This window comes from Leuciscus leuciscus, assembly GCF_965113295.1.
Source record: "Leuciscus leuciscus genome assembly, chromosome: 9".
NCBI lineage: Eukaryota > Metazoa > Chordata > Actinopteri > Cypriniformes > Leuciscidae > Leuciscus > Leuciscus leuciscus.
In genome coordinates this window covers 27,666,852-27,684,329 of record NC_138733.1, presented here as the reverse complement: position 1 = coordinate 27,684,329, position 17,478 = coordinate 27,666,852, and the positions used below count along the sequence as shown (strand labels likewise).

Sequence of the window (17,478 nt, the reverse complement as noted above, 5' to 3'; positions counted from 1 at the left end):
TTTAGGTGAATATATATATATATATATATATATATATATATACATTCAAAATATGGTAATCAGGTCTTTACAGAATAAATTAAATAATTTAATGATCATTTATGTTTGGAGATAATTTCACATTTTAAATGGAATCTGGCGCTTTTGGCGACACCTAAAGGGCATTAGAAATAACACATTAATGATCAGTGTCCCGTTCCAAATTATTGAGCTATTGGTACCAAAACAAACAGCTTGCGGTAAGAAACCATAGCCTACTGATTAATTATTATTATTGTTAATAGTCATTTAAGGCATTACCAATGTTACGACAAAAATAGATCAGGACACTGAGATAAACTTTTCATAAGCGAAATGCTTTCACTAGATTCAATTACATTTCCTTAAACATTTACCTGTTGAGCCATGATGATAGGTAGCATTCAAGTAGCACTTTATACTTTAATCACAAAATATAAGCTATTTTTAGAAGTTTTTAAGTATTTTCAAGTCGAAAATGAACATTTATATTAATTAAAATGTCAAGACTGTGTAGGCCTATACATTAATGAAAGGTAAAATTGAATGTTTGTTATTCTTATTAATGTTATTAAAGTTGAATGGTAGCCTAATGTTGAAGACAAATGTTTTCTTTGAATTGCCTATATGTTTGGGTTAAGTTTTTCCGTCTTCAAATGCAAAAAAAAAAAAAAAAAGATGTAAAAAATATAATAAGCTGTGTGTTCGGTGACTCACATGTCGGGCTGCAGGTCCAGTGATGCTGCGCCGTTGAGAGACACGAGCACACAGCAGCAGAGCAGAGCCACGGAGCTGCACATCGTTTACTACAGCATATCCACATGCAGCAGACACTCTTCAGGTTCCAGGGCCCCGCCGTCCACTTTAAAGGGTCCAATCACTTCATTATACGAGAGTAGGCTATAGAGCTGTATCTTTGTGAAAGCGCTAAACGTTTTCTCCTTGCGAACTGAAATAATCGAGCATCCTAGAGTCCTGGAGCTGGTATCCTCAACCGGGAGCACACTGAGACAGACTGGACAATCGCTCAGCGCTCTTCCCACCACACACACACACACACACACACACACACACACACACACACACACACACACACACACACACACATTCAACCGTTAGGGGCCACGATGGAAACATACCGCTCAAAACATATCTAGCGGTTGTTTCTCAAGTTCTGTGTGATGTGTGTAGGGTAAGTTACTCTAAAAACTAGGCTAATTAATTATACTTGTTAGGTTATAATTACATTTTCAGAAGTGAGATTAATGTAGGCTACTAATTCTCTCTAAAAAGTAGCCTACTAAGCATTCAGTGTTGGGGAAAGTTAAACGTAATGCTCCTTAAAGGAACTTGCTACTTTTAATGTAAAGTAATTCCGTTATACTTTATGGTAAGGCTATTTTTCACACCTGGGCTTGCTGGTTTGATATTAATAACAAATAAACAAGTTATTTTTTATTTTTTTTAATGTAAAGGCTCCTTCGCACCAAAAGTGAAATGAATAAGCTTTCTGCAGGATTGCAGACGAATAGGACAGGAGAAGAAAGTACCACAATCTTATTTTAACACAAAAAACTAATTGTGATGTTGATTTTTTGCCTATCTTTTTTTGCTTATTAGTATGATCAAGGTCAAAAGCAAAGACATTGGTTAATAAAGTGAGATTAAATACATAAAGTAGGCTATATTTGTGTAATTTAACATATAGGCTATTTAATTATTGCAGATTTGTGTAATATATTCTGAGTTTGCATTTCATGGTTTTTATTCATTTAGGTGAATACTGAATCTGTTTTTGTGCAAGTGTGATGAGTTTTAGTCTAATAACCATCATTTCTCAACATGGGGACAGGAGAGCTGTCAGTCAATGGGAAAACAAAGTTACTCATATTTTAATGTAAATTTTAAAACGAATGCGTTACTTTACAAGTTACTTGAAAAAAGTAATCTGATTAGGCAACTTGTAATGTGTTACCCCCAAAACTGCTTATTATTACTACTTCCAAATCCTCTATTTCCAAATCCCTCGACCAGTTGAACAGTAGGATAGGCATGAAACTGCTCTTTTCTTCTTTCAAATAAATAAAATAAAATTGCATAAATTATTCTTGAACTGACCAAAGTATTTAAAGGGCAAAGGTTACATTAAAAACATACATTTTATCATTAGACGTTAACTTTTCATGTTAAATCCACTATTGTTTAATATAAAATTGTTCTGTAGTCTAGTAGCCTATTTACTGTTTACTGCAATTACATCAGAATAGGCTAACTTTAATTAAATTATAGAAAATAAATCAGAGTAAACCCTTACTTTAGGCTACATTTTCAAGGAAAAAGTAATTCAATTATAGTAGGCCTAATTAATTAGCCTACTTACTAATGTGATTTGTGACAATGTAGCATTTGTAAACAGAATACAAATTAGGTTTTATCATTCTACGTATAGGCTAAATGTTAACATTTTGTGTGTAGTAGTCTCTAATATAATACAAATATAATGTTATTTAAAACAAAGTTAACTGACAGAACAGTTACCAATAAACAGTGTTTCCCCCGAAGATGAGCGAAACCCCGTGACTTTTAAATGATGTCCCAACGGAGAGACTCTTAATTTGAAAAGCGCGTGTAAAGCTCTCTCCTCAGTTCCGCTTCACGCAGCGGCTGTGCGGGTCTGGTCTGGGTTGAGCTGGTCTGTGCTCTACTAGTGCGGGATGATTATCTTTTTCTAAAAACCCTCAGAATTAGCTGATTTTACGATAGCATTCCACTTTTACGTGTCTAAGCCGTCGGTGGATCTGATCTCGGTGAAGGTATGAGTCTAAATGAATTGTAATGTGATTTCTGATCATGCTTTAGCCCTTTATCAGCTGTCATTGATGTACGTTAACTACTTTAGGGCCCTGATGATGTACTCATCATTTATTGATTACACTAACAGTTTATTTTTTCTTGGCCCAAATGTGACACTAAAGTATTTGACCTTGTTATTATGTATTTTCTGTTTGGTTTGATCGGATCCACCCAAACATTTAAAACAAAATTTACAGCAGGTGTTTTCACTGTAGTAACGTTACGTTAACTGCTGCTCTCAAATGAAATGAAACCAAAAACGTCCGTATTGACTTTGTTTTGTTTTTTCTGAAACATAATATATTTCAATTCATTCAGTAGGTATGCCTACTTATAGGTTAAACTGTGGATAGTGTGTTCATTGGCATTTCTCTTCCTGAAATAGTTGATCTCATGATCAAACCACAACACACTGGTGATGACAGCTGCTTTACTTTCTGTGCTTCAGTTTAGCCTGAGGGTCTGGGGATGATAGTGGCTGAATTGGTTATTTATCTGGATTACATAAATGTAATAATATTATTTAGTAGCATTATAAGCAAACTTGCAGTATTATGAGCTCTTTTTGTATTAGAGGTAAAGGTCACAGAGGCCAGGTTGGACAACCTGTGATTCCGGTTTTGTTGTATGAGATTTGGATTCATGATATGCTTTGAATGTATTTTCTCTTATAATTAGGAATTATATTGAATTTTTATTTCTCTTTAATTTCAGCACAACAAAACCAGATCATTTTTAGAGCCAGTGTTGTTATCGTTAACTGAATCTGAAACCATTATTAATTGTTCATTACTATGATTTGTAGTTGTTACAACTATAAATAATAGGCTAGATGAGAAACTTAAACCTAAGACATGTTGCCTTGGCAACTAATTAACAAAAACTGAAATAAAAATAAATTAAAGCTTAACAGAAAAATAAAACCAAAATAAAAAATGACAACATTAAATAAAACTTAAACTACAATTATGTTAAACTACAAAATATAAGCTCATATTAATAAACACTGTAATAGTATAAGAATAGTTCTAAAATAATAAAAATAACTTTGATCTATAGGATAAAATGCTCCTGCAAGAGGAATGATTTTAAAGCTTCTAATCTGGTTTGAGATTCAGCGCGCTGTTCGATAACCAACTAATCAACCAATAATTTTTAAAATGGATATTAAATGAAAACAAACATAAGACACAAAATAGCGCTGAACTTTAATACAAACATTTTAAAACAGTACTGAACCATGAAAATGTACTGTAATTTTTTTAAGATAAATATTAATTATACCTTGATCATTCATGTTAATTCATAGTGCATTCACTAATGTTAAGAGATACATCTTTCAAATGTAAAAAAATGTTTTAGTAAATGTTAAAATTAACAATAAACAACAATACTTTATTAACCTTAGTTAACGTTACAAATGGAGACTTTTTGTAAAGTGATACCATTTCATATAAATCCAAAAACTATTGGTATGGACTTATGGCGATAACCAATTGTTCCAGCAATCTTTGTTTTATTTATTTATATTTGCACAAAAAAAAAAAGATGTATACCTCCAGTAAGATCATATTTGATTCTTACAGGATTCCAATAAGAATTCTATTCACATTCCTTTGGAATCTTGTTTGACTATGGAATTGACATGCTGTATGTCATCACAGCTGACCTGGTATTTTCTCTGTACACCCATCCTCCTCTCTCCCTGTAGATGAGTGGAGCGGCGTTCCCCTCTCCCACAGCCGAGATGGCGGAGATGAACCGGATCCACTATGAGCTGGAATACACAGAGGGCATCAGTCAGAGAATGCGCATTCCTGAGCAGCTCAAAGTGGCTCCGTTTAGCTCAGAAGAGCAGGAACTCCCAGAGCGGAACACGCTCCGCACGGCAATGATGCACGTTCCCGAGAGAATCGTAGTGGCAGGTACGAGATGGACAGCACAAAATATCTTCTTTTGTGTTTCGCTGTCTTACAGATTTGGCATGAAATGAGGGTGAATTTCTCTTTTAGGCAGTTTGTTTCACTTGAATTATCCACAAACACACACACACAGAGTGGACGAATATCTGATCGGTCACTCATCTTTCTATGTAGGAGACAGTGATGACATGCAATATCCCAGAGACCCGGACATCATCCAGTCCACCCCGTTGGAGTCAACACTGTCCCTCAGGACGCCACCTCGGGTCCTCACGCTCAACGAACGGCCCTTCGACTTCCACGAAATGGAGCAGGCAATCTCTGCAAGTCAGCCTAGCGAAGAAGTAAGTGGGACAGACTTAATTTAGCAAGATGTGGGCTGTGTAGAAGTGAGTGGTAATGAACGTCACTAAAAAAAGAACGGCTTGGGTTCAGTAAAATGAGGAGGAACACCTATCCACTTTTCACTTCTTCTTCTTCTTCACACAGGTACGCACGCTAACCAAGGCACGTAGAGAGCGCACGGTCAGCGAGAACATAGGTGTGCAACACAATGGCCAGCTCGCCAGAAACGACTCCACGTGAGTGCAAAGCCACGAATACACACACACACACACACATGTACTTTGGTTTCACCTCTGCCCTGTCAACATGGCCCTCTCACTCCATTATATGTTTTTTCCTCCTCCCTGGTGTCTCTCTTTCTCCCTTCATGATGCTGACTCAAAGGGGGTGAGTTAGAACCATGCATGGATATTGTTTAGTTTCAAGCCCTTTTAGTTTGGCTTTTGTGCTTTTTTTTGCAGGTCAGTGCATGTTATTGCATGTACAGGTGTGGCCCGATCACACCTGTCAGTCATGGTTAAAACCAATTTGATCACAAAATAAAACAGCTTGTGATGTGGTATTGGTCAATGGTCAGTGTAGTTTAGAGTTGCTTTGTCAGTCAGTTTCCCTCATGCCATCATGACTGCCTGACAGCTCTATTCTACTCTATTGTACTCTAATGAATGGCCACTCCTTGCATTGTGGAGCTGTTCACACTGAGGGTTTGTACTTAAAAAAACTAACAGATCAGTCATTCTCCTTCAACCAAACAATTGTTGGCTTGTTTTGACATGATGTTTTCTGATTGGCTGATCTGTCAATAAAAGTACTTAAACCCACCAATGACCAGCACCTCTTTTTTTCTAGACCCCAATAAAATTAAGACCAGTTTGGCTTCTGCTGCTAATGTGTCATGCCCATCAGCCAAACTGTCTTTTATCAAACTTTACTCTAAATTTAGACTAAAAAGGACATTTTAACATAATCATAATATAATATTTGTTTGTATTTAAATGTACACTGCCATTTAAAAGTTTAGGGTCAGTATGATTATTATTTTATTACTATATAGCAGGAATGCATTAAATTGATCAGAAGTGACAGTGAATACATTTATAATGGTGAAAGATTTCGGTTTTAAAAAATGCTGTTCTTTTGAATCTACTATTCATGAAAGAGTCCCGAAACAAAAGCATCACGGTTTACACCAAAAATAATAAGCACCACAACTGTTTTTTACAACATTGATAATAATAATAATAAGAAATGTTCTTCTTCAAATCAGCATCTTAGAATGATTTTTGAAGGATCATGTGACACTGAAGACTGGAGTGATGATGATGACTAGTAATGATGCTGGAAATTCAGCTTTGCCATCACAGAAATAAAACATTTTAACATATATATAGAAAACAGTTATTGTAAAATGTAATAATATTTTACTGAATTTTTGATCAAATAAATGAAATCTCTGTGAGCATAAGAGACTTCTTATTTCTAAAATCTTACTGACCCCAAACTTTTAAACGCTAGTGTATTTAAATATTATATATTATAATATTGACTAATAACAAGTGGCAATACACAAAATCAGCAATAAACTTAATAACCCTGTTACATCAGTAATCACACTAAATCTATCAAGAACATGTCCAGTTCTTATTTCATCTTAAAATCAAAAGGATATAAGAAATGATATTCAGCTTTAAAAAAAAATAATACAGTACAATACAATAATAAAAATGTATATGATAAATTATTTATTAAATTAAACTATGTATTTTAATATAACCCTTATTCTATAAGGAATATAATATATAAATGATAACGTATTTACAAATGTGCTTAAAGGGATAGTTCACCCCAAAATGAAAATTCTGTCAGTAATTACTCACCCTCATGTCGTTCCAACCCCGTAAGACCTTCGTTCATCTTCAGAACACAAATTAAGATATTTTTTATGAAATCCGTGAGGTTTCTGAACCACCTATAGGCAGCAACGGCATTGCAACTTTCAAGGCCCAGAAAGGTAGTAAAGACGTCATTAAAATGGTCCATGAGACTACAGTGGTTCAATCTTATAATGTTATGAAGCGACGAGAATACTTTTTGTGTGCAAAAAACAACAACAAAATAACTTTATTCAGCAATTTCTTCTCTTGTTCACGTTGTAAACACAGTGCAGCACTTCCGGGTTCTGCTCAGTATTGGCCGGCACCTGTGTCAGCACCGCACGCATAACGTCACAGTCTATGGGGGATCAGAAAGCTCTCGGATTTCATCAAAAATATCTTAATTTGTGTCTTACGTTTGGAATGACATGAAAGTGAGTAATTAATGACAGAATTGTCATTTTTGGGAGAACTATCCCTTTAATAATAACAATAATAAAACATTTTGGTCCCTCCATAGACATTTCTTTATGAAAAATGTCCTGGACATGTTTTCATGAGATTCACCTATCAAATACTTGAGCTATAATTTTGATGTGATATTTTTAAGGCAGACTGCTGTTAGGATCTCAGAGGTGAAGTTGTGTCTGTTTGGATCAGTGTCGATGGATTCTACGGTTCAGTAAACAGCCTCATCGTTGGCCTGATGTGGATCTGCGTTTGAGGCTTGTGGTTGTGATGCTCAGACACTGCTTTGTGTGTTGGTGTTGTCAAAACGAAGAGAGTTTGCTTGTTTCAGCTTGTTGACGTGTTTGTATTGGGGTTGTAGGTTTATTTTTATGCGGTGAGGCTGTTGCCCATCAATTGTGACATCTCTCCATTTCTCCCGGGCCAATGAAATGTAGTCTTTATTTTCATAATCCGACTTCTGTTTCTTTCTACTTTTATTTCCTTCTTTCTGAACCCTTAAATTTGTTTGACATTCACTCTCTCTCTCTCTCTCTCTCTCTTCTATCTTCTACTTTTCCTCTCTTGTTCTTTGGTTCCGTCTCTCTCTCTCTCTCTCTCTCTCTCTCTCTCTCTCTCTCTCTCTCTCTCTCTCTCTCTCTCTCTCTCTCTCTCTCTCTGTGGTGCGGTCAGTATGACTCCCTCCCCCTCTGCTGCATTGCGCACTATGGCTCCCCTCGGTGGTGCCGAGGATGGGTTTAACCTCTTCAGCGCCCACGGTGTCCTTTCCTTCATCCAGTCAACCACACGCCGGGCCTACCAGCAGGTCCTGGAGGTCCTGGACGAGAACCAGCGCAGGTGACCTTTGACATCAGACCCCTGAATCTTCCCTGAAAGGCTCATTTAGATGTTGCTTCACAGAGTAACTAAACAAATGTGTTAGATTAAGCCAGGAACAAAGTCCTCTACGACTTCTAGACATTCTTCTGTCATTCTGATGACAAATCGATTAGGTGAGGAAATGCACTAAGCGTATTTGCACTGGCAGTCAAACACTCCTCCTTAAAAAATGTAATGCACAAACCATAGAACGCTACATATTTAAGTTTTAGGAGGTAGTTTGTTAGATGACAGCTTTGTCGCTGTATTGTTTGCTGTTGGATGTGGACACGCTGCTTCCCCTCTTCCTTTGCTTCTTTGTTTGGGTTTTATTTCTTACTCTTTTCTTTGAATCCTTTCTTTTTTCCTGAGCTTTAAGATTTCAGTTAAATTTACACATAAGTTTGTGGCATTGGTGTATAGTTTTTAAAGAAATGTTCGGGTCCATTTAAAGTGAAGTTCTTTTGAAAGCATTTGTGGAATAATTATCACACACACACACACACACACACACACACACACACACACACACACACACACACACATATATATATATAAAACATTTTTATTTTTCAGTCTTCAGTGTCACATGATCCTTCAGAAATCATTCTATTCTATTATGATGATTTGATGCTCAAGAAACATTTATTATTATTAATAGTGAAAACAATTGTGCTGCTTAATATTTTAGCTTTTTAAAGGTTTTTAAAACCTCTTAATATTAAAGGTTTTAAAAAACAACATTTATTTGAAAAATATATATATTTTTATTATAAATGTCTTAACTGTCACTTTTGATTCATTTAATTTGTCCTTGCTAAATAAGCATTTATTTCAAAATCTTATTGACCCAAATATGTATTAATTCTGTTTATATTATTATTATTTCTTTTATTTTACTTGGGAACCGGTCCAAGAACATTTCTCTGGTATTTTGGCTGCTTTATCATGAAATCATAATTTCTTTTGCGAGGTTTATGTGATTTATAAAATGAAATGTTGACAGGGTCCGTGAGACAAAGACCCCCTGCAATAAAATATTAGTTAGAGCGCATCTGCGTGTTATTAAAGTTGTCTGTCTGTGTCTTCTTTCGTCCTTTCCCTCTTTCACTTTCTCTGTATCCGCTTCTCAGCAAGCCATCTCTCAGAGGGGGTTCAACCATCTCTAACCCCCAGCATGACAACAGGTATCTCTTTTTCTCTTCCTCTCATTTCTTCCCTGTCATCTGTTTTATTCTCTGGCTTTGCTTTGCTTTTCTCTCTATCCTCTCAATACAATCTCAATGTCTCATGAAATGAATAATGTCTCTGACAGGTATGCGCTGGCCACGCTGGACTCTACTCTAGAGGGAGGAGCGGATGACATGGCCGTTGTCGACGCCACATCTCTACGCAGACAGGTATTATTCTGCTGTTAAAACAACTCTATATGCTCGATAGTGTGCAGTTCCTAAGATTTTTAATTTTTTTAATTTTAAATGCACTACCATTAAAAAAAATCTCTTACGCTCACCAAGACTGCATTTATTTGAACAAAAATACAGTCAAATTTGAATATTGTGAAATATTATTACAAATGAATATATTGATATGTAATTTATTCCTGTAATCAAATCTGTATTTTCAGCATCATTACTCCAGTGTCACATGATCCTTCAGAAATCATTCTAATATGATGATTTGCTGCTCAAGAAACATTTACCATTATTATTATCAATGTTGAAAACAGTTGTGCTGCTTGATTTTTTTTATTTTTTTTATGGAAACCATGATGCATTTTTTTTCAGGATTGTTTTATGAATAGAAATTTAAAATTATAGAAATCTTTTGTAGCAATGTAAATGTCTTTACTGTCACTTTTGATTTTCAATATATTGTTTACTTTCCAGAATAAATTAATTCCTTTAATTCTCTCCTCAGGACAGTTTTGTCCAATTTGAAATTGGAATACACAAACATAATTTAATTGGATTCAAGGAGTATTTATGTATTTAAAATAGTAAATAACAAATCCTTTCCTCGCGGGTCAATTTAATGGGCAAAAGATTTTTGATGTTATTTTTTTACATACGCACGCACACACACACACACACACACCTAGAAATTCCCATTAAAATGAATGGGGGCATATAATGGGCCAATGTTTGTTTTTTGTTTTTGTCCAAATAAAAATCAATCAGTGACAATGCAGATCACACACAGATTTGAAAGGGTTACATTTAAACACATTTACAATACAGAACAAAACATCTTCCAAAAAATTGTATTTAAAAAAAGAAAAAATATTATCAGAAGGAAACGATATACGCTCTCTGGACAAAAAAATTAAGTGTAATTTTAATGCTTCGGGTCATTTTGACCCACGAGGGAATGATTCACATGCAAGGAGAAAATAATAAATCTTATGTGTGTAATTGACCAGAACTTAACCTCAAAGATGGGAGGGGTTCATTAATTTCTTTGATTTTGTGTCATTACAGATTGTCAAGTTGAATCGGCGTTTGCAGCTCATAGAGGAGGAGAACAAAGAGAGAGCCAAGCGAGAAATGATCATGTATTCCATTACTGTAGCTTTCTGGCTCATCAACAGCTGGGTTTGGTTCCGTCGCTAAAGCAGCATGGACTCCACAATGTGGGAGGGGCAAAATAAAAACCTTGCCCTGCTTCAATGTGTCAAAATTCAGCCAAATTTTTTTAATGGCTAAAATGTTTTGTTTTCTTCACGGCAAAAGTGGTTAAGTCAGGGATGGCTTTTTGTGTTTGAGTTTGTCCGTTTATTTTTATTATTATAAATATGTATTTATACACTTTTCTTTTTTATTTGTACAATTGCTCTTTTTCTTTGTTTTGTATGTTTTTAATTCCTTTTTTGTTTTGTTTTTTTGCATAGCCAAGCTTGAACTAGATGTACATATATATTACTTCACGTGTCTTTGAGCTTTGGCAGTAATAATATTTTCCATAGGTTTACTATACAGGACTGCATTTACCAAAAGCATCGTAAGCCTAAGTTGTTTGTAGAACAATTGCCACCAATGGTCTTCTACAATGAATTTAGGCTTACGATGCTTTTGGGAGAAACAGCCCAGATGAGTTCAATATTATGTAAACTTTTACAAAGACCAATGGAATCGAACTCAATGATATATCATAGACAAGAGAAATGCATCAAATTAAATAATAGTATTATTAATGGACTGTTGTGATTTAGGTACATATGTATGTTACCTTGCATCAACATGGAAACCATACTTGTTAGTGTGAGTTTAGTCCTTGTCATTATTTATGTAAAACTGCCCATATGCTACTGATGGCATTTCTGCTACAACCTTTTCTTCAGGATATTACTGAAATGATACAGATTCAGTTTTCCTCTCACAGAGCCATAAACATTGAATTACAAATGCTTTTATTTGAATAAATGACAACAGTAGCGAACTACACTCTGTCCTGCCTGCTTTTAATCTACGGGATTTGTTTCAGTTTCATGTCTGCGTTTCATTTCTGAAGATAAAGTATAAGCACATGTCGGTCTTATGCATGACAGGTTAAAGTAAAAAGGTTTTCCAAAACAAAGCTGTAAATATGAATGTAGCAGTTATTTTAGTAATTATTTTTATACCATTATAGTATTTAGTAATTCTTTGAATATGCTTTTATTTTTATATATTTTTTTTTCATTTTAGATTAAGTTTTAGTTATGTGCATTTGTCATTTTTTCATTTTCATGTTTATTTTTTAAAAACAAGTTTTAAATCTAATATTTATGTTTTTTATTATTTCAGATTCATTTCAATAACCAAAACCAAATTTTAATAGTTTTGGTTAACAATAACAACACTGGAACTTAGAAAGTGCTGTGGTAATTCATGCCTTTAAATACCATGGTACTGCCACAGTACTTTTTAACTAAGAAACAATTGGTGTATTGATGATCATAAAAAGGTAAATAATGATATAAAAAGAAGTATATAATAATAAACTGCATTCAGAAAAGCACAGAATTTACAATCTTCTCTTCTCTCCTTTTGTCCTAAGAAATGTGCATTTACCTGTGAATTTTTTTTAGTACACAACTTTTCCAAAAGAAATCACCCTGGTTAATTTGAATCACTCTCTTGGCATGTTCGTTTATTAGTTATGGAGGTCACCTAGCCAAAATAAAACACAAATCCGGTGCTCCGGCCAGGTGGGGGCGCTGTGTACAGTTTCCCTCCCGCTCTCCGTCGCTCTTTCGCGGACAGCGCAGTGTCAGCAGGTCGCGGCTGTCATGGCGGCGTGCAGGGCGCTCGTGAGTCGCGCTGTATTACCTCTTCATTATCATCATGTGTCCAGAGGAGTGATGCTCACACACGTCAGGGAGAAAAAGAGATGGATGAAGGCTTACACACTCATTATGGAGAGGAAGAGAAAAATGGAGGGACCTCCACCTCCAAAGCCGCGGTCAGTAGAACATCTCAAGGCCACTTGTGATACTCTCTGGCTGTGGGTGACTCAAATTATATTCAGCTCTCTGTCTAGGCTGTATAGTTAGGCGCTTTAGGACGTATCGGTGATGACCAAATGCTGTCTAGGCAGACAGCTAAGTAGGTTTTAAGACACAGCCAGTGATTTAACTATAAATATCAAGATAAGCACATGTATTAATGAGTTTATAGAAGAGGGAGATTGTTAATGATATTTAGTATCTTGTCTTCTCATTTTATTGGTTATTGTGACCAATAAAGCTGCAGATGACTTCTCCGTGCAGTCATTTTAGCTTTTTTGGGGCAGACATTAGCATATTTAGCATAATTTCCCATCAGTTAAACAAAGGATTTTCTCTGAATGTCTTAAAGTAGACTGCAGTCGTGAGAATGCATTACTGATAGTCATATAATTTATTTTTACATTTTAATATTAGAGACCTAGAGAGACCAGTAATTGATGCCAGACAGTACATGTGATGCATGTTCAGCCTGTTTGTGATGAATGGCATTGATAAATCTTCTTAAAGGGATAGTCCAGTCAAAAATGTACTCATCCTCATGTTGTTCCTAACCTGTATGGCGTTGTTTCTTCTCTGGAACCTAAAAGTAGATATTTTGAAGAATGTTGGTAGCCAGTTTCACTTCCCAATGGGAACCAAAACTATTTGGTTTCTGACATTCTTCAAAATATCTTCTTTTGTGTTTGTACCACAGATACGGCCTAAAGCGTTTTTGGGTGGACTGTCCCTTTAAATTATTAACAGCCCGTCTCTCTTACAACCGAACATATCTCAGAGCTACAAAAATGAGCACTAAATTAAAACAGAGTGTTTATTCAGTATAGTCATTTACGTATTCGTTTATCATTGAACAAAGACTTTGAAAGTGAGTGGATAAACAAATGAACAGATTATCATAAGGCCTCCTACTTTACACTTTCCGGTTTATCTTCATCCACATGGTTCTTCCTCAACATCACATAATAAACTTTTTAGTTGGGAACATTTTATCTGACTCCCTAGACTCTTCCCAGGCCTGCTGACCTTGACTTCAGAAAGAATCATTCACAAGTTGTTTCTCAAAGCATTTGCAGATTAAACTTGACGCATGAGAGAGAGACAGAAGAGAGATTCTTCTGCCAAGATTGAGATGGAAAGAGGGGGCTTGTACTCAGTAGTTATCTGAGGCCTTGCATTGAGTGCCTCTGATAACTTGCAACGTCTCCATGCTTATCAGTCAAAATCTATATATATCTTGCATATTAATTAAATTACATTTTGTTTATTGCATTAACCCTGTTTTGCTTTCTCTTCCCATCAGCTCCCAGCAGCCGAACTTTGATTACCATGCTGAAGTGGAGGCTTTCAGTGCCCGCCTGCAGGAGAGTTTCTCTCTGGACCTTCTGAAGACTGCGTTTGTGAGCTCGTGTTACCTGCGATCTGAGGAGGAGAGGAGGCGAGCACTGGGCCTCGACTCGGAGATGACCGCCCTCAACCTGAAAGACAACGGCGAGCTGTCTGTGCACGGTCAACAGTTCACAAAGGTGAGAAATTTGATGAGTTTTATACTGGAAATAATGGTATGAAATTGATATTACCTTTCAGTTGTTCTATACAGGGTTTCCTTGGTGACTGGTGCAGGGGCAGCTTTCATAGCTTGCCTGAGGAGGGTGTGGCAGCTGTTGTAGGCCACCTGACGGGGTCAGAGGTCATGTGTCATGTCGCGCGGAAGCTCGCCGTGGAGGAATTGACGATGAGTGCAGAGTTTCCTGTTCCAGATGACACCCTACGAGGAACGTTCTTCGCTGTGATTGGGGCTCTGGAGCAGAGCAGCGGACCTGTGCAAGCTGGGCTTTTCATTAGGGTAAAACAAGTGTCCATTACAGTTAACATTTTATGCGGTTTCTTTCTATTTGTTGTTGTCGACGTCTATTTGTATCCTATATATATATATATATTTCACACATTATTATAAACAAAAAAATGTGTCAGATGCGATTAATTATATAAATAAATGTGTATATATAAATATATTAGTGCTGTCAAATTGATTAATTGTATCTAACATAAAAGTTTTATTTATGTGTGTATATAAACCATTTAAAAATGTGAATAATTACTGTATAAAAAAAAATATATGTATGTACGTATCATGTATATATAATATATGTATGTATGTTTGTATATGTATTTTATATTATGTACATTTTATATTGTGTTAATGTTATGTTACATTTTTTATTTTATTTTATTATATATTATATTTTATTTTTATTTTATTAAATACATATATAAATGTTTAATAATTACTAATAATATTAATTACATTATTTTTATAAGTTAAAGTTACTCATTTTACTTTACTAAATTTTACTAATTAAATTTCTAATTGTGTCATTTTTTTATATATATATTTTAAAATATATTTAATTTTAAAATATATATAAAAAAAAAAATATATATATATATATATATATATATATATATATAAAATATATACGCGTTTGTGCACTAAAGTTTGATCCATCTGTTTGTTGGGTATTGTTTTTACAGGATTTCCTGGTGACTCAGCTGATTGGGAAAGATCTGTTTGACATGTGGAGAGTGGTTGATCCCATGGGGCTGCTGGTTAAAGAGCTGACCCGTAAAGGTTTAGCGCTACCCGAGCCTCGCCTCATCCGTTCTGCTGGCGCCAGTACTGTCCTCCCTCTCTATTTTGTTGGGCTTTACAGGTATGACACAATTACTGGAACTAGGGGTGGGCGATATACCACTAGACACGATTAACCGGTAGAAATTATGGACTATCGTCTCTATGGCGGTCAGGCTCATGTGACGTTCTTGTGCAAGTGATTTTTAAACCAGTGAAGCACAATAAGCAGCGAAAGAGAACTCATTTCTGAACGCCGCTGCATATGTGAGTAATGAACTCACTAATGAGTCAGTTAAATTCACATACTTATGTCAAAATGCCCAACCTTGCAAGTATCCTTGTAAACACAGTCATTTATGTCTTAAGTGAACGTAAACAGAAAGAAAACGCATGTGTATCAGTATATTGGATCCGTGCTTTCTGTTTTAAAGTGACAGCAGCCTAATAAACCTGATGCTGCTCCGTGTCATTTAATGATAATCAGACAACAAAAGAGAAATTCACTCACCGCTTTTGACTGAATCACCGATGTAACTTTAATAAGAATAAATGAAGATTTAGACTACGTAGTGTTTTTATACATTTGATTACTTTATACATTTAATGTAGTATTTCTTATTTCTGGTTATTTCAGTTTTTTATTTATTTAATTTTTTTTACTTAGACTTGTAGTAATAGTTTTTTGTAATTTTGAAAATGGTGAAGAATTATGAAATTTCAATGGTATCAAAAATGTTGATGATATAACCTTATTGAAAGCAAAAGCCCCTAAAGGGACATGGTGGTGGATAAAATATGAGATGGGAGGAAATATAACAAATCAATGCTTTTGCGTTCTTTTGAGCTCTTGTCGAGGAGGCGCAGTTTCTCAGGGGAGTGCAAAAACATTTGGGAGAAAACGCAAAAGCATTGACTTATTATTTTTCCTCCCATTTAATTTTTTTTCCATTCATGTCCCTTTAGGGGCTCCACAATATCATGATATATAAATATAGTTAGTTATTGAGAAATAAAATTGTGAAAACTATTTTGGCCACACCTAGCTAGAACAATAAATTGCAGTTGGTCACTTTGTGTCACATTTCACTGTATAAATTTCCAATGTTAGAACAGAAAATGAACATTTATAAACCTTGGTGTAATAGTCACTAGTCTGCTAAATATATAAACCCTGATCTATTAACTCCACAGTCTGTAAATGAAGTTCTAGTTTATTAATCTGGACAATCTGATGTGTCATTTCAGGGTCGAGTCAGATTTATTCTGGTCTCTTTTGATTTATTTTTAAAAACCAAATCTCTTATTATCTCTTATTTTGTGCCAGTGACCGTAAGCTGCTGGCTCAGGGTCCGGGTGAGACCGTCCTGGCAGCCGAAGAGGAGGCAGCGCGCGTGGCTCTGAGGAAACTCTATGGCTTCACCGAGGACCGCAGACCATGGGACTTCACCGCCCCTACCGGGCAGCTTCAAAAGCCCAGCACACAGGCTCTCGCCAGTGGATAAATGATGAGCAGATTCCAGTGGGACACTTTTTGAAGAATCAAAATGTTCACGTTCATCATCATCTGCTTGATCACAACCATTATGTAGGGTGAAACTAATGTTGAAATGTGGCCATGGTGACACTGGAGGCCAACTTATTATGCCTGAGAGACTGAAACTCTCGGTGTACCACAGACTAAGACAAAACTGCCCACGACGTAATGAAAAAGATCATGTACATCTAACTTAAGAGCATTAGTCTGCTCTGAAGGTGCACATTCTTTAGATCTTCTGTTGGTACATAGAAATCGATGTATATAAATGTTAAACTTTGGTTGCTAAAAATAAAAGTTCTGAACAAAATTGTCTTCTGTCTGTATAGAATGCAAACATTATTTTTAGCCATATCTTTTGTGTTGGCTCTAAGTTGGTCACCATAAAGATGTTGGACTAATCAGAGAGTTTCTTCTTGGTCACCAGCCGTACAGAGTGATGATTAGAAATGCAGATACGTGCTCTTCTGAGAGTTAACATGCCT

General features: G+C 35.6%; 3 protein-coding genes across 7 annotated transcripts in view; 2 read left to right on the top strand and 1 right to left on the bottom strand.

Moving 5' to 3' along the window:
• Positions 1-1,052, bottom strand: part of egfem1 (EGF-like and EMI domain containing 1) — a 48,178-nt gene extending 47,126 nt beyond the window's left edge. For all 3 annotated transcript variants that reach the window (XM_082179541.1, XM_082179542.1, XM_082179543.1), the window contains exon 1: positions 736-1,052. In XM_082179541.1, the coding sequence (XP_082035667.1) occupies positions 736-818 (83 nt within the window). In that variant the 5' untranslated portion in view covers positions 819-1,052. The remainder of the gene's footprint in view (positions 1-735) is intronic.
• Positions 1,053-2,663: 1,611 nt separating this feature from the next.
• On the top strand, positions 2,664-11,779 carry mffa (mitochondrial fission factor a). Of its 3 annotated transcripts, XM_082179395.1 has the most exons (8): positions 2,664-2,831; positions 4,583-4,796; positions 4,968-5,137; positions 5,283-5,374; positions 8,153-8,317; positions 9,472-9,525; positions 9,654-9,738; positions 10,819-11,779. In XM_082179395.1, the coding sequence occupies exons 2-8, from the start codon at positions 4,583-4,585 to the stop codon at positions 10,948-10,950; spliced, it is 912 nt and encodes a 303-aa protein (XP_082035521.1). In that variant the 5' UTR covers positions 2,664-2,831; the 3' UTR covers positions 10,951-11,779. The 3 variants fall into 3 exon arrangements, with proteins under 3 accessions (XP_082035521.1, XP_082035519.1, XP_082035520.1); XM_082179393.1 differs by lacking the exon at positions 8,153-8,317 and having other exon boundaries at positions 2,666-2,831; XM_082179394.1 differs by lacking the exons at positions 8,153-8,317; positions 9,472-9,525 and having other exon boundaries at positions 2,668-2,831.
• A 795-nt stretch (positions 11,780-12,574) lies between these two features.
• mrpl44 (mitochondrial ribosomal protein L44) lies at positions 12,575-17,303 on the top strand. The gene is made up of 5 exons (XM_082179392.1): positions 12,575-12,781; positions 14,128-14,350; positions 14,425-14,670; positions 15,360-15,538; positions 16,784-17,303. Exons 1-5 carry the CDS (start codon positions 12,609-12,611, stop codon positions 16,959-16,961), a joined length of 999 nt encoding a protein of 332 aa, XP_082035518.1. The 5' UTR covers positions 12,575-12,608; the 3' UTR covers positions 16,962-17,303.
• The last annotated feature ends 175 nt before the right edge of the window (positions 17,304-17,478 follow it).

Bases quoted from the DNA above. Each gene is read 5' to 3' on its own strand.
- mffa (XM_082179395.1), top strand. From the start codon at position 4,583: ATGAGTGGAGCGGCGTTCCCCTCTCCCACAGCCGAGATGGCGGAGATG. The intron at 5,375-8,152 runs GTGAGTGCAAAG...TGGTGCGGTCAG, and splicing joins CTCGCCAGAAACGACTCCAC to TATGACTCCCTCCCCCTCTG. The intron at 9,739-10,818 runs GTATTATTCTGC...GTGTCATTACAG, and splicing joins CCACATCTCTACGCAGACAG to ATTGTCAAGTTGAATCGGCG.
- mrpl44 (XM_082179392.1), top strand. From the start codon at position 12,609: ATGGCGGCGTGCAGGGCGCTCGTGAGTCGCGCTGTATTACCTCTTCAT. The intron at 14,671-15,359 runs GTAAAACAAGTG...TTGTTTTTACAG, and splicing joins AAGCTGGGCTTTTCATTAGG to GATTTCCTGGTGACTCAGCT. The intron at 15,539-16,783 runs GTATGACACAAT...ATTTTGTGCCAG, and splicing joins TATTTTGTTGGGCTTTACAG to TGACCGTAAGCTGCTGGCTC.